Below are 18,079 nucleotides of genomic sequence, written 5' to 3' on the forward strand. Positions count from 1 at the left end.
TTATTCTAGTGAACACTGAGGCATGGAAATTTCCATTGTTGCAGCATCTTTGTTATATCTTCCTCAGCTAAATCTTTTACTTATGTTCTCTAGAAACAGGAGAAATAGTATGGGCCTGAAACTACTGGAGATGTAGCTTCTTGTCTTCAGCCATATATATAACAAAGCACTGGAGAAGATTGTCTGACGAACAGTGTGAAACTGTCTACCACCAGTGGTTTTAAAACAAATTAGCATCTGTCAGGAACAGTTTACATATGGCAGATACTCCCTGGCAGAAAGGGCCAGCAAACAGGATTCACAAGGTTGCTTCCCACATTCACTTGCTGTGAGCCTCTGGAATCCAAATGAGCAGCCTGACCACAAAGCACTCAGAAAACGTGACCAGACCTCACCACATCAGGCAGTTGCAAATACTCTTTACTGTCTTGGCTTTGCAGGATCAACTGTTTCTCCCCACCACTATAGGAACTTCAAACTTTGTGTTGTTCTGTCTGTGATGTTGAGTGGAATATAAGTATTTGCTGTGACTGGTGCTGGGAAGAAGAACATCTGATTTATTTACTAATTATTTAATTTCTTCTAGGCAGTTATTTTTTTTTTCTTGATTAGCAACAGTCTACAGTTCATCTAGTGCTGAAATGCTTGTGGCAGTAACTCATAGTAATGAGCTGCGCTCATCAGTAAAAGCAGCGTCTCCTGCGGTACCAGGCGTGATGGCCTCTCTCTACAAACATTGTTGCTGAGAATGCTGGGCTCTAAAACCTCCTGGCCATATCTAGGTGTACTTTTATTTGTTCAGAGCATGTCAATAATCCCCTGAGCAGAAGGATCTCTGCTACTTCCCTGGCTGCCGGAACGCGAGCAAAGGTTACGTAAGACCGGTCAGGGCGCGCGGCCGAGGGCCCGCTGTCACAGGCGGCAGGAGGCGCGCGCCTGCGCTGGGAGCGGAGTACCTCCTCGTTGGGCACGCCCACAGCCCCGCGAGCTGCACGCCACCGCGAGCACCCAACGGGAGCCTCGTGCACCGCCCCGCGATGGGGCGGGGCTGGTGCCAGGGAGTGTGGAAGCGGGTGCTGCCTGGCACAGGCTGGTAGTGCGGTGGTGCCTCTCCTGATGGCGGCTGGTGGTGGTAACGGGGCCAAGGCGGCCGGCCGGCCCTACGACCTGGTGGTGTTCGGGGCCTCGGGCTTCACCGGCCAGTTTGTGGTGGAGGAGGTGGCGCGGACGGCGGCCGATGGGGAGCTGTGCGGCACCCTGCGCTGGGCCGTGGCCGGGCGGAGCCGGCAGAAGCTGCAGGCAGTGCTAAACTGGGCGGCCGAGAGGCTGGGTACGGGCCGTAGTTAGGGGTCGTGCGGCACAGCGCCGCTTGTCGGGGGAGACGGTGGGGCACCGTCCGTGGGTAGCTATCCGTGGACGGGCGTGAGAGGAAGGGCTGAGAGGTGAAGCGAGGGGGCTGCGCCGGGGAGGTGGTATGTCGGCCCGGGTAGGGACGGGACGCGTGCGTTGGCGCAGCGGGCGGTGTCGGTGACGGCGGTCTCCGGTGTGCAGGGAAGACGGCGCTCGGGGCGGAGGTCGGCGTGCTGCTGTGTGATGTAGCCGACGCGGCTTCGCTGGCCGCCATGGCGAGGCAGACCCGTCTGGTGCTCAGCTGCGTGGGCCCGGTGAGTGCAGTGATGCGGGCGGTGCGCCCACGGCGTTCGCCAGGCTCTCCTGGTGCCTTGGCTGGCGTCTGAGCCTCGGGCGCCGCTCCTCGGCTGCGTGCTGCTGGGCTGCGTGCTCCTCAGGGCAGGCATTGCTGCGACGGCTAACGGCAGCTCACCTTTGAGCTCCGGAGTGTCTGGAGCTGTCCCAATGAAACCTAGCTTTTTGAAACATTTTGGACCAAAAGTGCAAACGTGTGTTGTGATCCCTTAAATATTTCCCACCACGATTTCTGGTGACTGCATTTTCTGATGGCATAATTTGTGTGCAGGTCTCGTTAAAATATAGGGGGCTTGGTTGGTTGCCTTTATTTTTGGTTGGTTTTTTGTTTTGATTTGTTTTTTAAGTCTTTGACAGCATTAAAAATAACTATTGTAAAATGGGGAAGGGTTTGCGTTGGGCCAAGAGCTTTTAAGTGATGCTAGGGTTGGAAGCAGAGCTGGAAAAGAAGCCCATGGACTTGCTGGTTTAAGTTTTTGGCCCCTTGAAGTTTTCAGTAGCTGTACTTCCAGCACATTCAGGAGGGGCTCAAAGTATGAAAGCCAGAAGTTGGGTCATAACATCTTTGAAATAAATAATATTTTATTAAAGAATATGCTAAGAATGAGTGCCAAAAGCATAAATTGAGATTAGACATATTAAATTTAGTGGTCTTACGAGAGAAACAGGATAGAGTAGTCCTAGAGTAGCAAACTCCTTCACCAGTGAAGTGTGTTACACCCTTCCTTCTCCCCACTCCCCCAGAAATGATACTACATTTTTTCCCCACTTCAGTGTGGTAGGTTTAGGCTATGCCTTTAAAATTTTTTCTCAGACCTTGAGCAGAAAAGTAATAAAATGTAAATAAATTACTATTGGGTGTTAAAATAGGGATAATTCTAAACAATTTCATTGGAGAGATATCTACCATAAGACTGGTTGTACCAAACCAATTCTTTCTTCTTGTCACTTCTTGCTTCATTGCTCTGGAGAGATACTAACTTGTGTCTGCTTGACCGTGGCTGCATTGTTTTGGTTAAGTCTAACAGCAACTTTGCCTGCTCCTTTCTCTTCTTCCGTTTGGGCTGGGGGGTGGTTCCTGTGCTGTTTGTTAATTGTAAATATCTGTAGATATTGTATACTTTGTACATATTCATTGCATTCCATTGTAGTTTTGCTTGTAAATACAGCTCTCATTTGCTTCCAACTGAGCTGGTCTCTCAAAGTTAATGTTGGGGGTGGGGGGAAATTTCCAACCCATCACATTACAAAATTAATTGGTGCCTGATCAACATGGGGCCATTGCTTGATTGATTAATTCCTGCTCAGGTTAAAGAAGCCAAATAAAGCTGTTTTGGAGTTTGTGGCATTTGTTACATTGTGTTGAGTGTGATGTTATATAAATGGTGTGTTTCTGCAATGATTGGTAAATTAGATAGATATTTAGCATATAAGCTGTTCCTTTGGTTTAAATGCAAGCTAAAATGCTGGGTGATTGCTGCCTTGGCTTTATTGGCTTAGGAAAACATAGTAATGCAACTCTGACTGTTCCTGCTGAGATTTGAGTTCAGTTCAGTATCCCTGTTTCAGAGAGCTATCTAAGCAACTGGGATCCCAAAATTATTTATTTGCTATGCTTGAATCTGCTAATAATTGTATTTATGTGATAATAATTGTATGCCTGCTGATAGCACAGTACTGAGAGAGACGTGCACCTAATTGCTCTGTCTTAAGGCAGATAAGGAGATGTAAGAGGTCTGACTAATGCAGAGATTTCTAGTGCTGAGGAGCATACAGAGGGAGGACAAGCTGCAGCACCACAGCAAACACTAAGGCAGAACTGCCTCTGCTCAAGCAGCAGTTAGCCCTGCTAAAAGAGCAGCGACTGTGCTGGCTGCAGACCTGGCTGCACCAGTAAAAGTGGCAGCACTGGCAGTTTTGCCCGTAGCCCCTGTGCAAGCAACGGTGGCGGTACTGGTGGTGGCAGATCCCGCGTCAGCACTTAAAATAGCAGCTGCTGCTTCACAGGCAGTGGCCATTAATGAGGCAAAGACCCTTCTGCCCTGTGCAGCTGGAACAGAAGCAGCAGCAGGGTCCCAAAGAGAGCCTGGCAATGCTGTTTCTGCCCATCCTGCTGTGAATTTGAAAGCAGCACCAGTGAAGCTGGTTGCTGTTTTGAGCTAAATGCAAGAGAGGTGCAGAAGAAGATCAGGGGCCTCCTGCTAATCAGGGGCTTCCTGCTCAAAAGGATGCTTCTGAGGACAAAGAGAAAGTCTGCCTTAAGAGATCTAGCTGAATTAATGAGGCCACCAGTGGATGGTGGAGATGCAGGACAGGATATGGGCCCTGGTAAATTAAGATCTAATGGAGGTGCTTCTGGACTTGAAGAAATCCTATGGAGGACTGCAGCAGGAATATGGGGACAGCTGATTCAAGAAGATGAGGATGATGATAAAGATGACATACAGTCAGCTAATGCACCCTGGCAGGATATTAGGCATGGAAGAAAAGATTACATTAGAGGAAATAATGAGCTAATACTGAGCTGGTTTGGGAGATGCTATGACACAGGTACTCCTGCTTTAGTGGTAGGTGACAAGTCATCATCACAGCTGGGTACTCTCTTGAAAGACACTGGAATAGGCAGGCATCTGGGCAGGTGCCTTCGTAAGGGTTCTCTGTGGACGTGCCTCATACTGGCAGCCCTTATGAGGTACCTGTCCAGAGATGACCTCCCATGGAAGCCTAAGCCTTGGGCAAATGATGCGAAGGGGGATGACACCAATTCCTCTTCTTCCAAATGGATACAAGTTTCGGCTGTTAGAAATAGACATCCTGCAAGGAGGCCATTTCAAAATAGGTCAAAGTGGAACAGACAACAGAGGTAATCACATGGGAGTATTTGGATAACTCTGAGTGATCAGTTTGGTAAAACCATGAATAGGTGGGATGGTCAACCAACTTCTGATCTCTTCAGGAGACTGCAGGAGCTGCAGAGTGGCAGAGCCCGGGGTAACAATACCAAAAGGGGTAGTTGTCACTTTCTCAGTTTCCCAGAACAACTGTAATGGCTTCAACAGTGATTCTGACACTAACACTAGATGCTGTGCCAGCTGTACATGTGGATGTAATCCCCATAATTAGGGATGCCCTGCCTTCTGCCAAGGGGAGGTAAGGGATAATGGAGACAACAGAATCTCTTGGGATGTGTACATTCAGTGGCCTGGCACTTCAAAATTTCAAAAGTACAGGGTCTTGGTTGACACAGGAGCTCAGTGCACCATGATGCCATCAAATTATCAAGGGTCAGAGCCTATCACTATTGTTTGAGTCACTGGTGGATCTCAGGAGTTTACTCAGATACAAGTTGACGTAAGTTTAACTAGGAAAGAGTGGAAGAAACATACTATTGTAACAGGACCTAATGCACCTTGTATTTTGGGAATTGATTTTGAGAGAAGGGCATTTCAAAGACTCTAAGGGTTACAAATGGGCTTTTGGAATAGCAACTGTAGAAACTGATGGAGAAAAATTGAAGTCTATTAGACCTGAGCTTTCTGATGAATCTGCAGTTGTGGGACAGCATGAGATAGAGGATGTGAAGATGCCGATTGCATGTCAAACTGTGCATCACAGACAATACAGAACCAACCATGACTCTTTGGTGCCCATTCAAAACTTGTCAGTTGGAAGGTCAGAATGTCATCAGCAAAACTCCCTCACCTTTCAACAGTCCAGTGTGGCCTGTGCGAAAGCAGAATGGAGACTGGTGTCTGACAGTTGACTTCCATGCCCTGAATGAAGTTAACTCCAGCTGTGAGTGCAGCAGTACCAGACATGATGGAACTCCAGTATGAGCTGGAATCCAAAGAGGCCAACTGGTGTGCTACCTGTAATGGATTGGGGCAAACCCCCTCCCCACCACGTGCAGAAATAACGACTGAAACAGATTGCAAAAGTGAAGGAAAGTTTAAATAGAGAACAGTTGAGTGCGTGCAGAAAGCTAGAGACACAGTGACAAGAAGAACCTCAAAACAGTCCCAGAAAGATCCCATCCCCACCTGAGGGTGCATCCAAAACCCCCAGGGTTCCTCCTTCCCCACCCCCCACCCCCCCACTGCTAGGCTGGTCTCAGCTGGCCAGATCTGAGACTGCCCATCCCCCCATGGCCTTGGGTGTAGCCAGGCACATGGCCGGGAGACATCTCCCCCAGTTACTGGGTAGCGGAGAGGAAGGAAAGAGGAAGTGCCAGACCCCGCCGTCTAATTTATAGTGGTGCAAGGGATCATGGTAGGAAATAACCTAATTTCCTGTGTCCACCCACTGGGCTGGACTTCTGGACACAGGAAACACCCCTGTAGCAGAGGGCACCCAGCCCAAACTACGACACTACCATAGACATTGATAATGCTTTCCTCTCTATTCCCATAGTAGAGGAATGCAGGCTTCAGTTTGCCTTTACCTGGAGAGGCATACAGTACACCTTCAATTGTTTCCCCCATGGTGGATTCACAGTTCAAGCATCTGTCATGCAGTGATCCATGATGCTTTGGGGAAAGGTGGAGCTCTAGAACACATTCATTTCATCGATGATATCATCATCTGGGGTAAAACTGCTGAAGAAGTCTTTGAAGAAGGTAACAAAATAATCAACATTTTCTGGAAGGCAGATTTTGCCATTAAGGGAGACAAGGTGAAAGGACCTGCCAGAGAGATCCAGTTTCTGGGAGTGCAGTGGCAAGGTGGTCGCCATCACATTCTAATGGATGTGATAAACAGAGTTTCTGCCATGGCAAATCCCATCACAAAGAAAGAAGCTCTGTGTTTCTTAAGGCACAGTGGGATTTTGGAGACTGCACATTCCTGGATACAGTCAGATTGTGAAAACTCTTTATGATGATGACTCAAAAGTGAAACAGTTTCCAGTGGGATCCTGAGCAACAAGCAGCCTTTGACCAGATAAAGCAACAAGTAGCCCAAGCAATGGGTTTGGGACCTGTCCAAACTGGTGCAGACATTAAGAACACTTTGTACATGGCTCCAAGTGACAATGGTTCAACCTGGTGCCTATGGCAGAGAGCTCCAGGTGAGACACACGGACGTCCACTTGCTTCTGAAGTCATGGCTGTAAAGTCTCAGGGGAAAATTATACTCCAACAGAGAGAGAGAGATTTTAGCTGCTTATGAAGGAGTAAAAGCTGCTTCTGAAGTAATTGGAACTGAGTCACAACTCCTGCTAGCTCCTAGATTGCCTGTTTTGAATTGGATGTTCAGAGGTAAAGGTTCTTCACATCATGCAATGGATACCACATGGTCTAAGTGGATGACTCTGATAACACTGAGCATGAATGGGAAATCTTCAGAGACCTGGTCTGGTAGAAGTGATTGCAAATTGGCCAGAAGGCACTAACTGTATAAAACCTCCAGAGGAGAGAGTAACTCATCCTGAGGAAGCTCCTCCTTACAGTCATCTTCTGATGATGAAAAGAAATAGGCTTTGTTCACAGAGGGTTCCTGTTGTTGGAAACAAGTAGAAATGGAAGTCTGCAGTGTGGAGTCCAGTATGCCCAATTGCAGAGACAACAGTTGCTGAAGACAACTCTCAGAGCCATGGGGGGTGGGTCTTTGAAAAACTGGGGAAAAACTTCTAGCACAAGCAACCTGGTTCAGTAAATCAAGTTGGAGCTGCACAATTGATTTGTTATGAAAGGTAGATGGTGATAGAGTTCCTGTAGTTAGAGAAAAGAATCTGTTGGGGAAAACTGACTGGGTATTTAATCCTTCAGGAGAGGTCCTGGTCACACTTACTGGGTAATGCAAAAGAATGGTGAAATTGGGTGTTCCACAAAGAAATCGAACTTTAGCTGACAGAATTTAAATTCAGAGTGTTGTGCAGATAGAACATCATGCCCAAAGGAAGAATCCATGAGGAATCTATGGTGCGAGAGCCCTGAGTCACCTGAGAGTCCCTGTTCCTTTTCTTCATCTCATCTGTGGAGGGAGACAAACTGTTTCCTTATTTCCTGTTTTTTGAACTTTTGAATCATCTGCATGTGAGATAGCTGGAACGGACTATGGACTTTATTTATTCATTATTGTAGATACTGTTTTAGATTAGATGGATAGTATTAGCAGCCAGTGGAATTGTTCAGAAGAGGTAAATTGTGGTAGTTTTAGGCTATGCCTTAAATTTTTTCACAGATCTTGAGCAGAGAAGTAATAAAATGTAAATAAATCACTACTGGGTGTTAAAAAGAAAATGAGGATAATTCTAACCAATTTCATTAGTGAGATCTCTACCATAAGACTGGTTGTACCAAAATAATTCTTCTCATCTCTTCTCTTCTTACTTCATTGCTCTGGAGAGATACTAACTTGCTTCTGCTTGACCTTGGCTGCCTTGTTTTGGTTAAGTCTAACAGCAGCTTTGCTCCTTTCTCTTCTCCCTTTTGGACAAGGAGTAGAGGAGCAGAAAAGGAGAAGCTAGTAGCTTCCCCTGGTCCCTGACTGGGGGCAGTTCTTACGCTGTTTTTAATTGTAAATATCTGTAAATACTTTATATTTTGTACATATTCTTTGCATTCCATTGTAGATTGTAGTTTTGCTTGTAAATACAGCAGAGCTGATCTCACAAGTTAATGTTGGGAAGTGGGGGAGGAATTTCCACATCAGTAGCTCCCAAGTGTTTGCTTTTATTGTAGATACATATGTTAGATAAAGCACGTTGGGTGAGTTGTGGTGTTCGGGTTTTATTTTGTTATGTGTGGTGTTCTTTCCTTCTATAGTACAGATTCCTTGGGGAGCCTGTGGTAGAAGCTTGTGTTGAAAATGGTGCAAGCTGCATTGACATCAGTGGAGAACCTCAGGTATGGGACAGTAGAAAAATCCTACTCTATATAAGGGTCTGTTAAAGGACTACTAGTTCAGTGTGTTTTCTGTTTATGATAATGTTTTTGAAAAGGAATACGAATTCCATCTCTTGAGCTACCAGTTTAAGATGGGTTAATTATTTTCAAGTATGTTAATGTGTATTGTACAGTTTTCTTGCTTTTTGACAAGAGCCTTTCAGGCTGAAACTGTTTGAATTCTACCCAAGTCTTGGCTTTGATTCTATGTGTAAATGCTGTGTAGGTCCCATTTTGCAGTGCTGTGACTCATGCCATAGAACAGGAATATATATCTGTCTTAAGGACGCTCCCGAATGGTTTGAAGTATGTAGGGTGCTGTGGTAAGATGGTGAAGTGCTGATGGCTAATAGTGGGTGTGGCCAAATAGGGAATTTTGCTTAATTTTTTTTTTCTTGCTGTGTTTTAGTTCCTGGAAGGAATGTACCTGAAATACAACCAAAAAGCTGCAGAAAAGGGAGTCTATATCATTGGAAGCTGTGGCTTTGACTCGATACCGGCTGATATGGGAGTACTGTACACCAGAGACAAGTTGAAAGGTGACTTTCTGTGTGTGACCTTAATGCTGAAAAAGAAATGCAGAATATGCTTTTACCTGGTTTCCTACAACAGCAATGCTTAAGTAAAAACTCTTCTAGTCCCTTTTTTTGTATGCCTTTTCTAGCTGACCAGTTCCAACCAGATCTGGTAGTGAAAAATTTAAAAGTAAATCACACTCCCATTAGATTGGAGGAAAATAGTCATTAGGCAGAGGAAGGATTCAAGGTAATGTTGCTCACAGAGAGATGAGAACCGTCAGTTGTCAGCACGGGACTGTTGGGCCAGTGCATGGACGTGCTGTTTAACATCTTTGTCAACAGCATAGATAGTGCCATCAAGTGTAGCCTCAGCAAGTTTGCTGATGACACCAAGCTGTGTGCTGTTGTGGACTCACTTGAGGGAAGGGATGCTATCCAGGAGGATCTTGACAGGCTTGAGCAGTGGGCCAGTGCCAACTGCATGAGGTTGGACAAGTCAAAGTGCAAGGTCCTGCATCTAGGTCAGGCCAATGCCAGGCACAAATACAGGCTGGGTGCAGAGTGCATTGAGAATTGCTCTCAGTAAAGAGAACTGAGTGTATTGATCGATAAGAAGCTCAACAAATCTAAGTCCATCTCGATTTTCATAGCCTACCTTATCCTTCATTTTGAAACTTGTAGGAAAAATTAAATGTGACTTTTAAGATTATTTTATCCCCCCCCCCCCCCGATTATTTACATTGTCTCATTAACTAGATAAGGCAAATGAAAAATTGAGTAAAGATAGTATTAGTTACCCTTAGTGAAGTACTTTACATAAGAAATTTGATACTTGCTAACAAAAATAGCTGTGCGACTTAGTTTACTTTACACTGAAATAAAGATGTGGCTTTGCTTTTTCAAATCATAATGTCAGTAGCCTGGTATCTGAGTATCAGCATGCAGTCTGGCTCCCTGAACTAATGACTGTATATGCCAAGTAATGTTTTGTCCTTCCTTATAGGTACATTAACTGCTGTTGAAAGTTTCCTGAAGATGAAATCTGGTCCTGAGGTTAGTCGCTTTATATCTTTATGGAAATTCAGAGATATACTTGATAACATCACTGCAGCCTATTAGAATATGTCATTACATTAATTCAAATCAAGGAACAAGCTGGGAATTCATTGGTGAGTCCAGGAGTTTTCTTCTTTAGACACTCATAAACGTATCATAACCCAGCACCTTTTTGTAAGGTTTATTTTCATAGGCTGTCTACCTGAAGTTTGTGGTGTTGAGCTGTTTCAAGACATACTTGGTTTTTGCAGGCACAAGTAAACTATGACAGCCAGCAATCCTAGCCTTTGGCTATTTGGTTAGGGATTTTGGTCGAGGTGTAGTGCATGTAATAATGTGCAATATATGTGATACTTCTAAGATCATTATTAAATAACACAGTGATAACCCAAACCGAGCCAGCTTTGGTGCCCAACAATTGAATATACTGCTTCGCCTGCCCTGATCACCCATCTTGACAGATGGGCCCCAAGTCATAGCCTGTTCTTATGAATATCTGGAGTTAATTTTCCTTGCAGCAGCCTTCATAATGCTGTGTGTTGTATTTGTAGCTAAAATGGTCTGGATAACGCAGCAGTGTTCTGGATACTGCTGAGCAGAGATTGCACAGCATCAAGGTTGTCTCCAACGTTCCCCCCATCACCCAGTGGGATAGAGGTGGGCAAGGTCCTGGGAAGGGACATAGGCAGGACAGAAGCATCTGAAGTCTGCTCAGCAATGAGAGCAAAACAAAAGGAGGAGAGGTGGGGGGGCTTTTATTGTTACAATGTTTGTTTCCTGGAGCAATCACTGTGTACTGAAGCCCTTCTTCCTGGGAAGTGGCTGCACATCACCTGCTGATGGGAAGTAGACAATAAATTTGCTTTCCTTTGCTTCTGCGTGCAGCCTGTGGTTTTGCATCACTAAACTGCCTTTATTTTCACCTATGAGTGGTTTGGTTTTTTTTTCCTCATCATATTTTCTCCCCTGCCTGCCCTTCTAGGAAGGGGAGTGATAGAGCAGCTTAAGGGGCACCTGGCACTCAGCCAAGTGGCACTAAGCCGCCACATTTCAGTATACTTTAATGCATGTAATCGCAATAGATACGTAATAATTGTAAGGTTATTAGTAAAATAATACATGAAACCTTTAGATACTGAATTACTTAACTGTTTCGTGGTACGTCACCAGGGTGTTTGTATACATGATGGGACTTGGAAGTCAGCTGTTTATGGCGTTGCGGATCAAGACAACCTGAGGAACCTCCGGAAAAAGATAGGATATGCCCCTGTTCCAGTAGTTGGTGCAAAACTTAAAAGAAGGTATAAGATGTGAAAGATGCTCATTAAGTAGAACCAAAGATTCCATTTTACAGATTTGTTCATGTTTTAGTGAAAAAAAGAACATGTCCCAGCATTCACTGAGTCTTGAGTTAACTTGTTTTAAGAGACTTTAGTGACATGGCAAACTTCTGAGTTTGATTTCAGAAGTGATCAGTAGAATGGAAAAAATAATTGTGAGGAGTTAATTACTTAGATTATCAAACTCATCCTTGCTATAGTGTGTGTAACTTTGACTTGAGCCAGAGATAAATTTGGCTCAGTGAAAAGACAACTGTCGTAAATATAAGCTTGAGAAAAATCTAGTATTGGTGGGACTGTTGCAATCAGTTTCTTTCAGTTTGGCTAACATTTGAACACTTTCTGCCTCTTTTTCTGTCTGCAGAGGATTTGTGTTTTACAGTCCAGAATTCAGAGAGTATTGCATTCCATTCATGGGATCTGATGTTTCTGTTGTGAAACGATCTCAGCGTTACTTGTACACAGATTTGAAGGAGACTCCTGTAAGTTACTGTTCTTACTCTGCCTTTATTGGCACTTTGAGTGAATCTTCCCTTTATGTCATGACAGTTCCTAAGATCTGTGTAGGGTTTCTGTAGTTAGGTAAATACTAATGAACTGTGGTATACTTCTCCTTTAAAGGAGACTTGTTCTGTCGATCACCTTTGGGAGCCACTTGACCCAATGTGGTCCAGATTCTTGGGGCACCACAGGCCTGTTTCATACTACTCAATAATCTACCTGATGAGCTTGCTTGAAAGTTAGCTGCTAATAATTTATAAGTTAATATTATGTAGCTTATAGTATTAGTTATATAGTCTTTGTTATATAACTAGGGTTCTCATGCTGCCTGATTTCTCAGTATGCATTTGCAGGGAATGAAAGCCTTGAGTCATGAAATACTTGAAAGGTAGGCTTCATAGTTTTGGGGAATGATAAATGCATCAAATTCTGTTCCTGTGCAGAAGTTGTTGGGTTTTTTTTTAGTATCAGCAGAGCTTCTAAAAGATCAGAATTGTAGTCTGTGTATAACTATAGCCATGTCAGCATAGTGTAGTAAACATTTAGAGAGAGAGTTTGTGGAATCGCAGCATGTTAGGGGTTGGAAGGGACCTCTGGCAGTTACTGAGTCCAGCACCCCTGCCAGGGTAGGTCACACAGGAATGCATCCAGACAGGTCTTGAAAGTATTCAGAGAAGAAGACTCACAGTCTCTTTGGGCAGCCTGCTGCAGGGTTCCAGCACCCTCACAGTAGTAAATAATATTTCTTCTCACTCAAGATCTGGAACACAGGAAGTTCCACCTCTAACAGCAAGAGACCTGAAAGCCTTGCAGCCTTCGAAGTCGGCTAACAAATCTCTGAGCAGTCTGATTCGGAGCTTCTTACAGGCACATCATAACCCAAGACAAACTTCTCTGCTGGTGATGCAATTTGTTGTGCAAATGTTACAGGCACATCCTTATTCAAACTGGGTTTCAGAGCTGAAGCGCTGGAAACCATGTTAAGCACATGCCCGAGTCTGTAAGAGCGTTTTCGTCACACACTGGGAGGGAGAAGCTTTTCAAAAGATGCTGAAGTCTCTAGTCACTAAGTAACTGATCTTTCCAAGGAAAATTCATACATGTCTTGAACACACAGTTTATCACAGTGAAGGCAGGTTAGGCTACATCTGTGCACTTGCAGACTTGTCGTCGTGTCCATCCCCTCTCCGGGCTCTGTTTCCATGGACACTTTGTATATAGAGACTTTCTTCATACTTGGATCTCTGGTGTGTGGAGTAAAGGCACTGCCAAGTGGTGGTGGAAATTAGCTTAGTGGGTTTTTTCCCCATGGTCTCCTGAGAGAAGACTGGCACTGTAAGTGCTGTGCAGAATCACAGGCATCAATTAAGAGGTGCAGGCAAGACGGTGCTCTAAAAATGTACTTGGAAATGACTAATGAGAAACGCTTGCCATTACTATTCCAGCATTCTAATGTAAGGCCTCAGCTTCTCATAAACTAAAGCACAAAGAGGAGGAAAGGCAGATTTCAGGAAAGCAGCCTGAAATCGGATACTAAAGCACATAAATCCTTTCAGGTTTTCTGCTCTTGTTTACTGTGCTCACTCTTTTCACCACTCTGTGTTTAGATTGTCTTCTAATGAACTCTAAAGTGAAGTGTTACTCAAAGACTTGTTTATAACTGAGGCAGTTGTTTAAGGCCTTACTTAAAGAGGTATCTTGTATCAAATTCAGATTCATCTGAATTTGGAGGAAGGGGCTTTTTCTAACAAAAGAATCAATGGAAACATTTTAATGCAAGCTGTATCACTGAAAATACGTTTTTGCCGCAGGTTCAGTATGGTGCTTATGTGAACATAGGTGGTCTTGGCTCTGTTATCAAGCTGATGCTTGCTGGCATTTTATTTCTTCTTCTTGTGAAGTTTAGTTTTGGAAGAAAACTTCTGACAAAAGTAAGTATTCAAAACACAATTAAGTGCCCAGAGATACTTTTTCCTCTCTATTTTAGCATTGGGTTTGGATTTTTTGGTCTGATTCACACAAACATATTTCTCTTCCCCGCCCCCCCCCCCCCCCCCCCGCTATTTTATAGTACCCGGAATTCTTCTCTGCTGGGCGCTTCACAAAGAAAGGACCAACCCAGAAACAGGTGACTGACTGTTTTCTATCGCAGTTATTGAATTAATTTGTTATGGTAATGATGGAATAGTAATCTAGAGTCAGCTGCTTAGTCTCAGAGAAATGTTTTCTAGATGCACATTGTGTATGCCTGTTTGGATAGCTTTAAATATTTAAGTAATCATGTTCTCTGCTGTTAGACACCAAAGTATGTGGAACACAAACAAGACAAAATGGATGGTGTTGCTGTTTGATGTATTTACATGGATGGCTTGCAGCACTCAGTATGACTGTCAAAGGTGATGACAGAGGGAGACTGAGTAACAACGACCCAGGACTGGAAGCACTGAGAGAAAAAGTGGACTTTATAACAGTAACAGTTCCAACAGAGAAAGGTGTTAAAAACCTGGATGAAATTGTGCCTTGTAGGCAAAACCTAAAAATAAGTAGTCCTGCTTAGATGGATCACAGTATTTACCACAGTAGTTATTGTATCTGCTACTTGTAACTGCCTGGTGTAAGCGTGTCACTTCTGACCACACTTGTCTTGTCCACTACAGATGGATGAAACCTCTTTCACAATGACTTTTTTTGGTGAAGGTTACAGTGAAGGGCAGGATCCCCAGAATGGCAAACCAAATGTAAAGATCTGCACTGAAGTGAAAGGGCCAGGTATGTATGTTAGGTGCAGCTAACTCCTTCTGCCGCACATTCCCTACTCTAAAAGAGGTTTATGGTTCCCCTGCCATTGTTTTCACCCTTGCCATAATTCACTTGCAACATGGACAAAGCCAACAGCCTTACAGAGTGTATTGCCTTGGATGCTAGCATTCGTTGTAACCTGGTTTTTTAACTAGTCAGTTCATTTGCATTATTGTTCTTTCCCTCCAACATTGCAAGAATGAAAATTGGTACAGGAAGAGTAGGACAGTGACAGGGAGAGTGCTTTAAGGAGAGCTTTCCATTGTGACATCCTGGGCTTACTACAGGTTTATTTCTAGTTTGCTGTGAGTGAACTTAAACAGATCTGGCATGGTATCATTGCTATCTAGGACATACTTGTGTTCAGGTCATTCCTCTGAGGGGATATGACACCTGAAGTGAAGTTTTCAGACAGTAAGTATGCATATTCGGAGAGGAGTTAATGAAGTATCGCCAAATGCAGCAGTCTCACAGCAAAAGTCTGAATTTAAGCACAGGATGGGGAAAGCTGGAATGCATCCAGGGATGCATTAGGAGGAGTGTGGCTAGTAGGTCATAGGATGTTCTCCACCCTTCTGCTCTGCATTGGTGAGGCCTCACCTGAAGTGCTGTGCTCACCAGTTCTTGGCACCCCAGCTCAAGAGGAACAAAGAACTATTGTAGACAGTCTAGAAAGGCTGAGAGAGCTGGGGCTGTTTTAGCTTGGAGGAGACTGGAGGTGGATTTTATTAATGCTTACAAGTATCTTAATGGGTGGGTGTCAGGAAGATGGAGCCAGACTCTTCTCAGTCATCCCCAGTGATGGGACAAGAGGTAATGGACATAAACTTGAAGATAGGAAGTTCCATCTTAACACGAGAAAAAACTTCTTTACTTTGAGGTTGCCAGGAACAGGCTGCCTGGAGAAATAGTGGAGTCTCTCTGGAGACTTTCATGACTCACCTGGACATGTTCCTGTGTGATCTGCTTTAGGTGATCCTGCTCTGGCAAGGGGGTTGGATTCAAGACATCCCTTCCAACCCCTACTATTCTGTGAAAGCTCTTGCTGTAATGGGGGCCCTCTGTTGCTGTGATATGATGGCTCATGTTTGTTGGGTGGTTGTAGGTCTGTATATTGAAGCAGTATTTGTCCAGATTAGACTTCACCAGCTCCTGGGGATGATTACCAGTTAAAAAAACACTGTTCTCAAATAGGGAAGGCTGTTTCGTTGCCAGAGAGATTATTCTTCAACATGCAGTAGGTAAGAGCAAGATTACATTCTACATTTCAACGCACTGGGGTTTTTTGTTGTTGTTTTGTTTTTGTCAGAGCCTGGCTATGTTGCTACACCAATTGCAATGGTTCAAGCAGGTGTATCTCTTCTGGAAGAGACAGCTTGTCTGCCTAAACAGTAAGTACCTCCCCACGGACAGCAGTTTGATCTCCATTAAAGCTATTGTGTGCCCATGTTTCTCTTCAAAAATCCAGTTCTCCTAATGCTGTGGAGTTCTACTTTACCTCACCCAAATGGCTTTGCAAGGGCAATCAGCAGAAACTGATTTCAAGTCAGTCACTTTAATCTGCCTTTTAATTTCAAAGGACACAGTCACAACTGTTTAGTTATGCTTTTGCATTATCTATTGCATCAGTGTCTATATTATCAGGGAACAGAATAGTTTCTGTTGAGTTTGCTTGGAGAGAGAAAGGAACTTGTTAATGTACAGACTTGTCAAATTCTTCATATGCTTTCCTGGGGGACAGAATGGCTTTTTCTTTTTTAGGCAGGCAAACACACCACTGACTTCAAAAAAGGTCATTCCACCACTGTACCACTAATGTAACTCTTGGTTTTCATTAACAGGGGTGGTGTATATTCTCCCGGAGCTGCCTTTTCCAAAACAAAACTGATTGATCGCCTCAACAAACGTGGTCTTGAGTTCTCTGTTATTAGCAAGGCTGAAGTCTGAAGTCAAAATGTGATTTTATGAGCTAACAACTTGCCTGGGTCTAACTCAATAAAACTCATTGGCTGTAGAAGTCTTAATAACAAGATAGTTTCACTGTGCTATTGTTTGCAGCAGAAATAGAAGAAAATTTGAGTTTAATGTTATCCTTCTTGCTGTAGTGAGCAAACCTGTAAAGGGTATTGAGTTTTAAGTCATAAAGATATTAAATCAACAATTTACTGGGGGCTAGTTCTAGAATTTTGTTTAATCTTTTTCATACAGTAGAGCCAGTGATACACTCTGCTTCACAACTAATCACAGTCTTCTTCCTTTGCCCTATTCAGAAAATACTGAAAAGTAGACAGGCCCTGGATAAAAAGTGCCTTAGCAGCTGAAACCACTAGCTCCTGCTACCACTGTGGATAGGTGCTATTGCTTTGTGGCATTCTTGCAAAACCTCAGTCCCCATAGCACAATAGAAGAGTAGTTGTTGTTTCTTAGAGCTAAAGCAACAGATCTCTCTTTATTTCCTGGACTATAATAAAGGTCAGCTGACTCTGTACTTGCCTTAAGGTACATTAATTTCCATCCTTACGCGCTTGCCTGGAGTGAGCTGTGCTGAAAAATGAGAAAGCACCGAGTGTAGGGTTTGCCCATCTGACCGTGGCATGGAGCGGGGGCAGCCGGGCTGCCCTAGGACCTGGTGGTGTTGGGGCCTCAGGTTCCACCAGCTGGTTTGTGGTGGAGGAGGTGGCGGCCGAAAGGCTGGGTACGGGCTGTGGCTGGGGGTGATGCGGTGCGGTGCGGCGCCACCCGTGGACGGGTTTGAGGGGGATGACTGAGAGGAGAAGTGAGGGGGCTGCGTGGGGGAGGTGGTGTGTCGGCCCAGGCAGGGACGAGACGCATCCGTTGGCACAGCGGGCGGTGTCGGTGACGGCGGTTTCTGGTGTGCAGGGAAGACGGCGCTCGGGGCGGAGGTCGACGTGCTGCTGTGCCATGTGGCTGATGCGCCTTCGGTGGCCGCCATGGCGAGGCATACCCGTCTGGTGCATGGGCCCGGTGAGTGCGGTGATGTGGGCGGTACGCCCACGGCGGCTGAGGCGGTGCCTCGTAGCTGCCATGCAATTACAGGCCTGCGTGCAGAAGCGCTGTTTGCCCAGTTTAGATATTCAGGGCTTCAACAGCTACTTGGGATGATTACCAGGTGAAAAAACCTGTTCTTAAATGGGCGAGGCTGTTTCATTGCCAAAGAGATTTCCTTCAGCACACTGCAAGCAAGGTTTCACTCTGCATTGCAATGCACTGGACATAGTTTGGGTGGGATTTTTGTCAGTCTGATGATGTTGCTACA

At 44.7% G+C, this 18,079-nt stretch overlaps 1 protein-coding gene across 1 annotated transcript; it reads left to right on the forward strand.

The window, feature by feature from the left end:
• Positions 1-1,073: 1,073 nt before the first annotated feature.
• LOC137449876 (saccharopine dehydrogenase-like oxidoreductase) lies at positions 1,074-16,823 on the forward strand. The gene is made up of 12 exons (XM_068155839.1): positions 1,074-1,330; positions 1,552-1,664; positions 8,469-8,549; positions 8,998-9,127; positions 10,110-10,159; positions 11,333-11,463; positions 11,867-11,984; positions 13,815-13,934; positions 14,075-14,131; positions 14,661-14,772; positions 16,112-16,193; positions 16,644-16,823. Exons 1-12 carry the CDS (start codon positions 1,117-1,119, stop codon positions 16,747-16,749), a joined length of 1,314 nt encoding a protein of 437 aa, XP_068011940.1. The 5' UTR covers positions 1,074-1,116; the 3' UTR covers positions 16,750-16,823.
• Positions 16,824-18,079: the final 1,256 nt, after the last annotated feature.

The sequence above is a fragment of the Melanerpes formicivorus genome, unplaced genomic scaffold (assembly GCF_026170545.1).
Source record: "Melanerpes formicivorus ecotype bairdi unplaced genomic scaffold, bMelFor1.0.p_v2 SCAF_2, whole genome shotgun sequence".
Taxonomy (NCBI): domain Eukaryota; kingdom Metazoa; phylum Chordata; class Aves; order Piciformes; family Picidae; genus Melanerpes; species Melanerpes formicivorus.

Excerpts from the sequence above, each read along its gene's own strand:
- LOC137449876 (XM_068155839.1), top strand. The coding sequence starts at position 1,117 with ATGGCGGCTGGTGGTGGTAACGGGGCCAAGGCGGCCGGCCGGCCCTAC. Across the intron at positions 11,985-13,814 it reads CAGATTTGAAGGAGACTCCT|GTTCAGTATGGTGCTTATGT; the intron begins GTAAGTTACTGT and ends TTTTTGCCGCAG. Across the intron at positions 14,132-14,660 it reads AAGGACCAACCCAGAAACAG|ATGGATGAAACCTCTTTCAC; the intron begins GTGACTGACTGT and ends TGTCCACTACAG.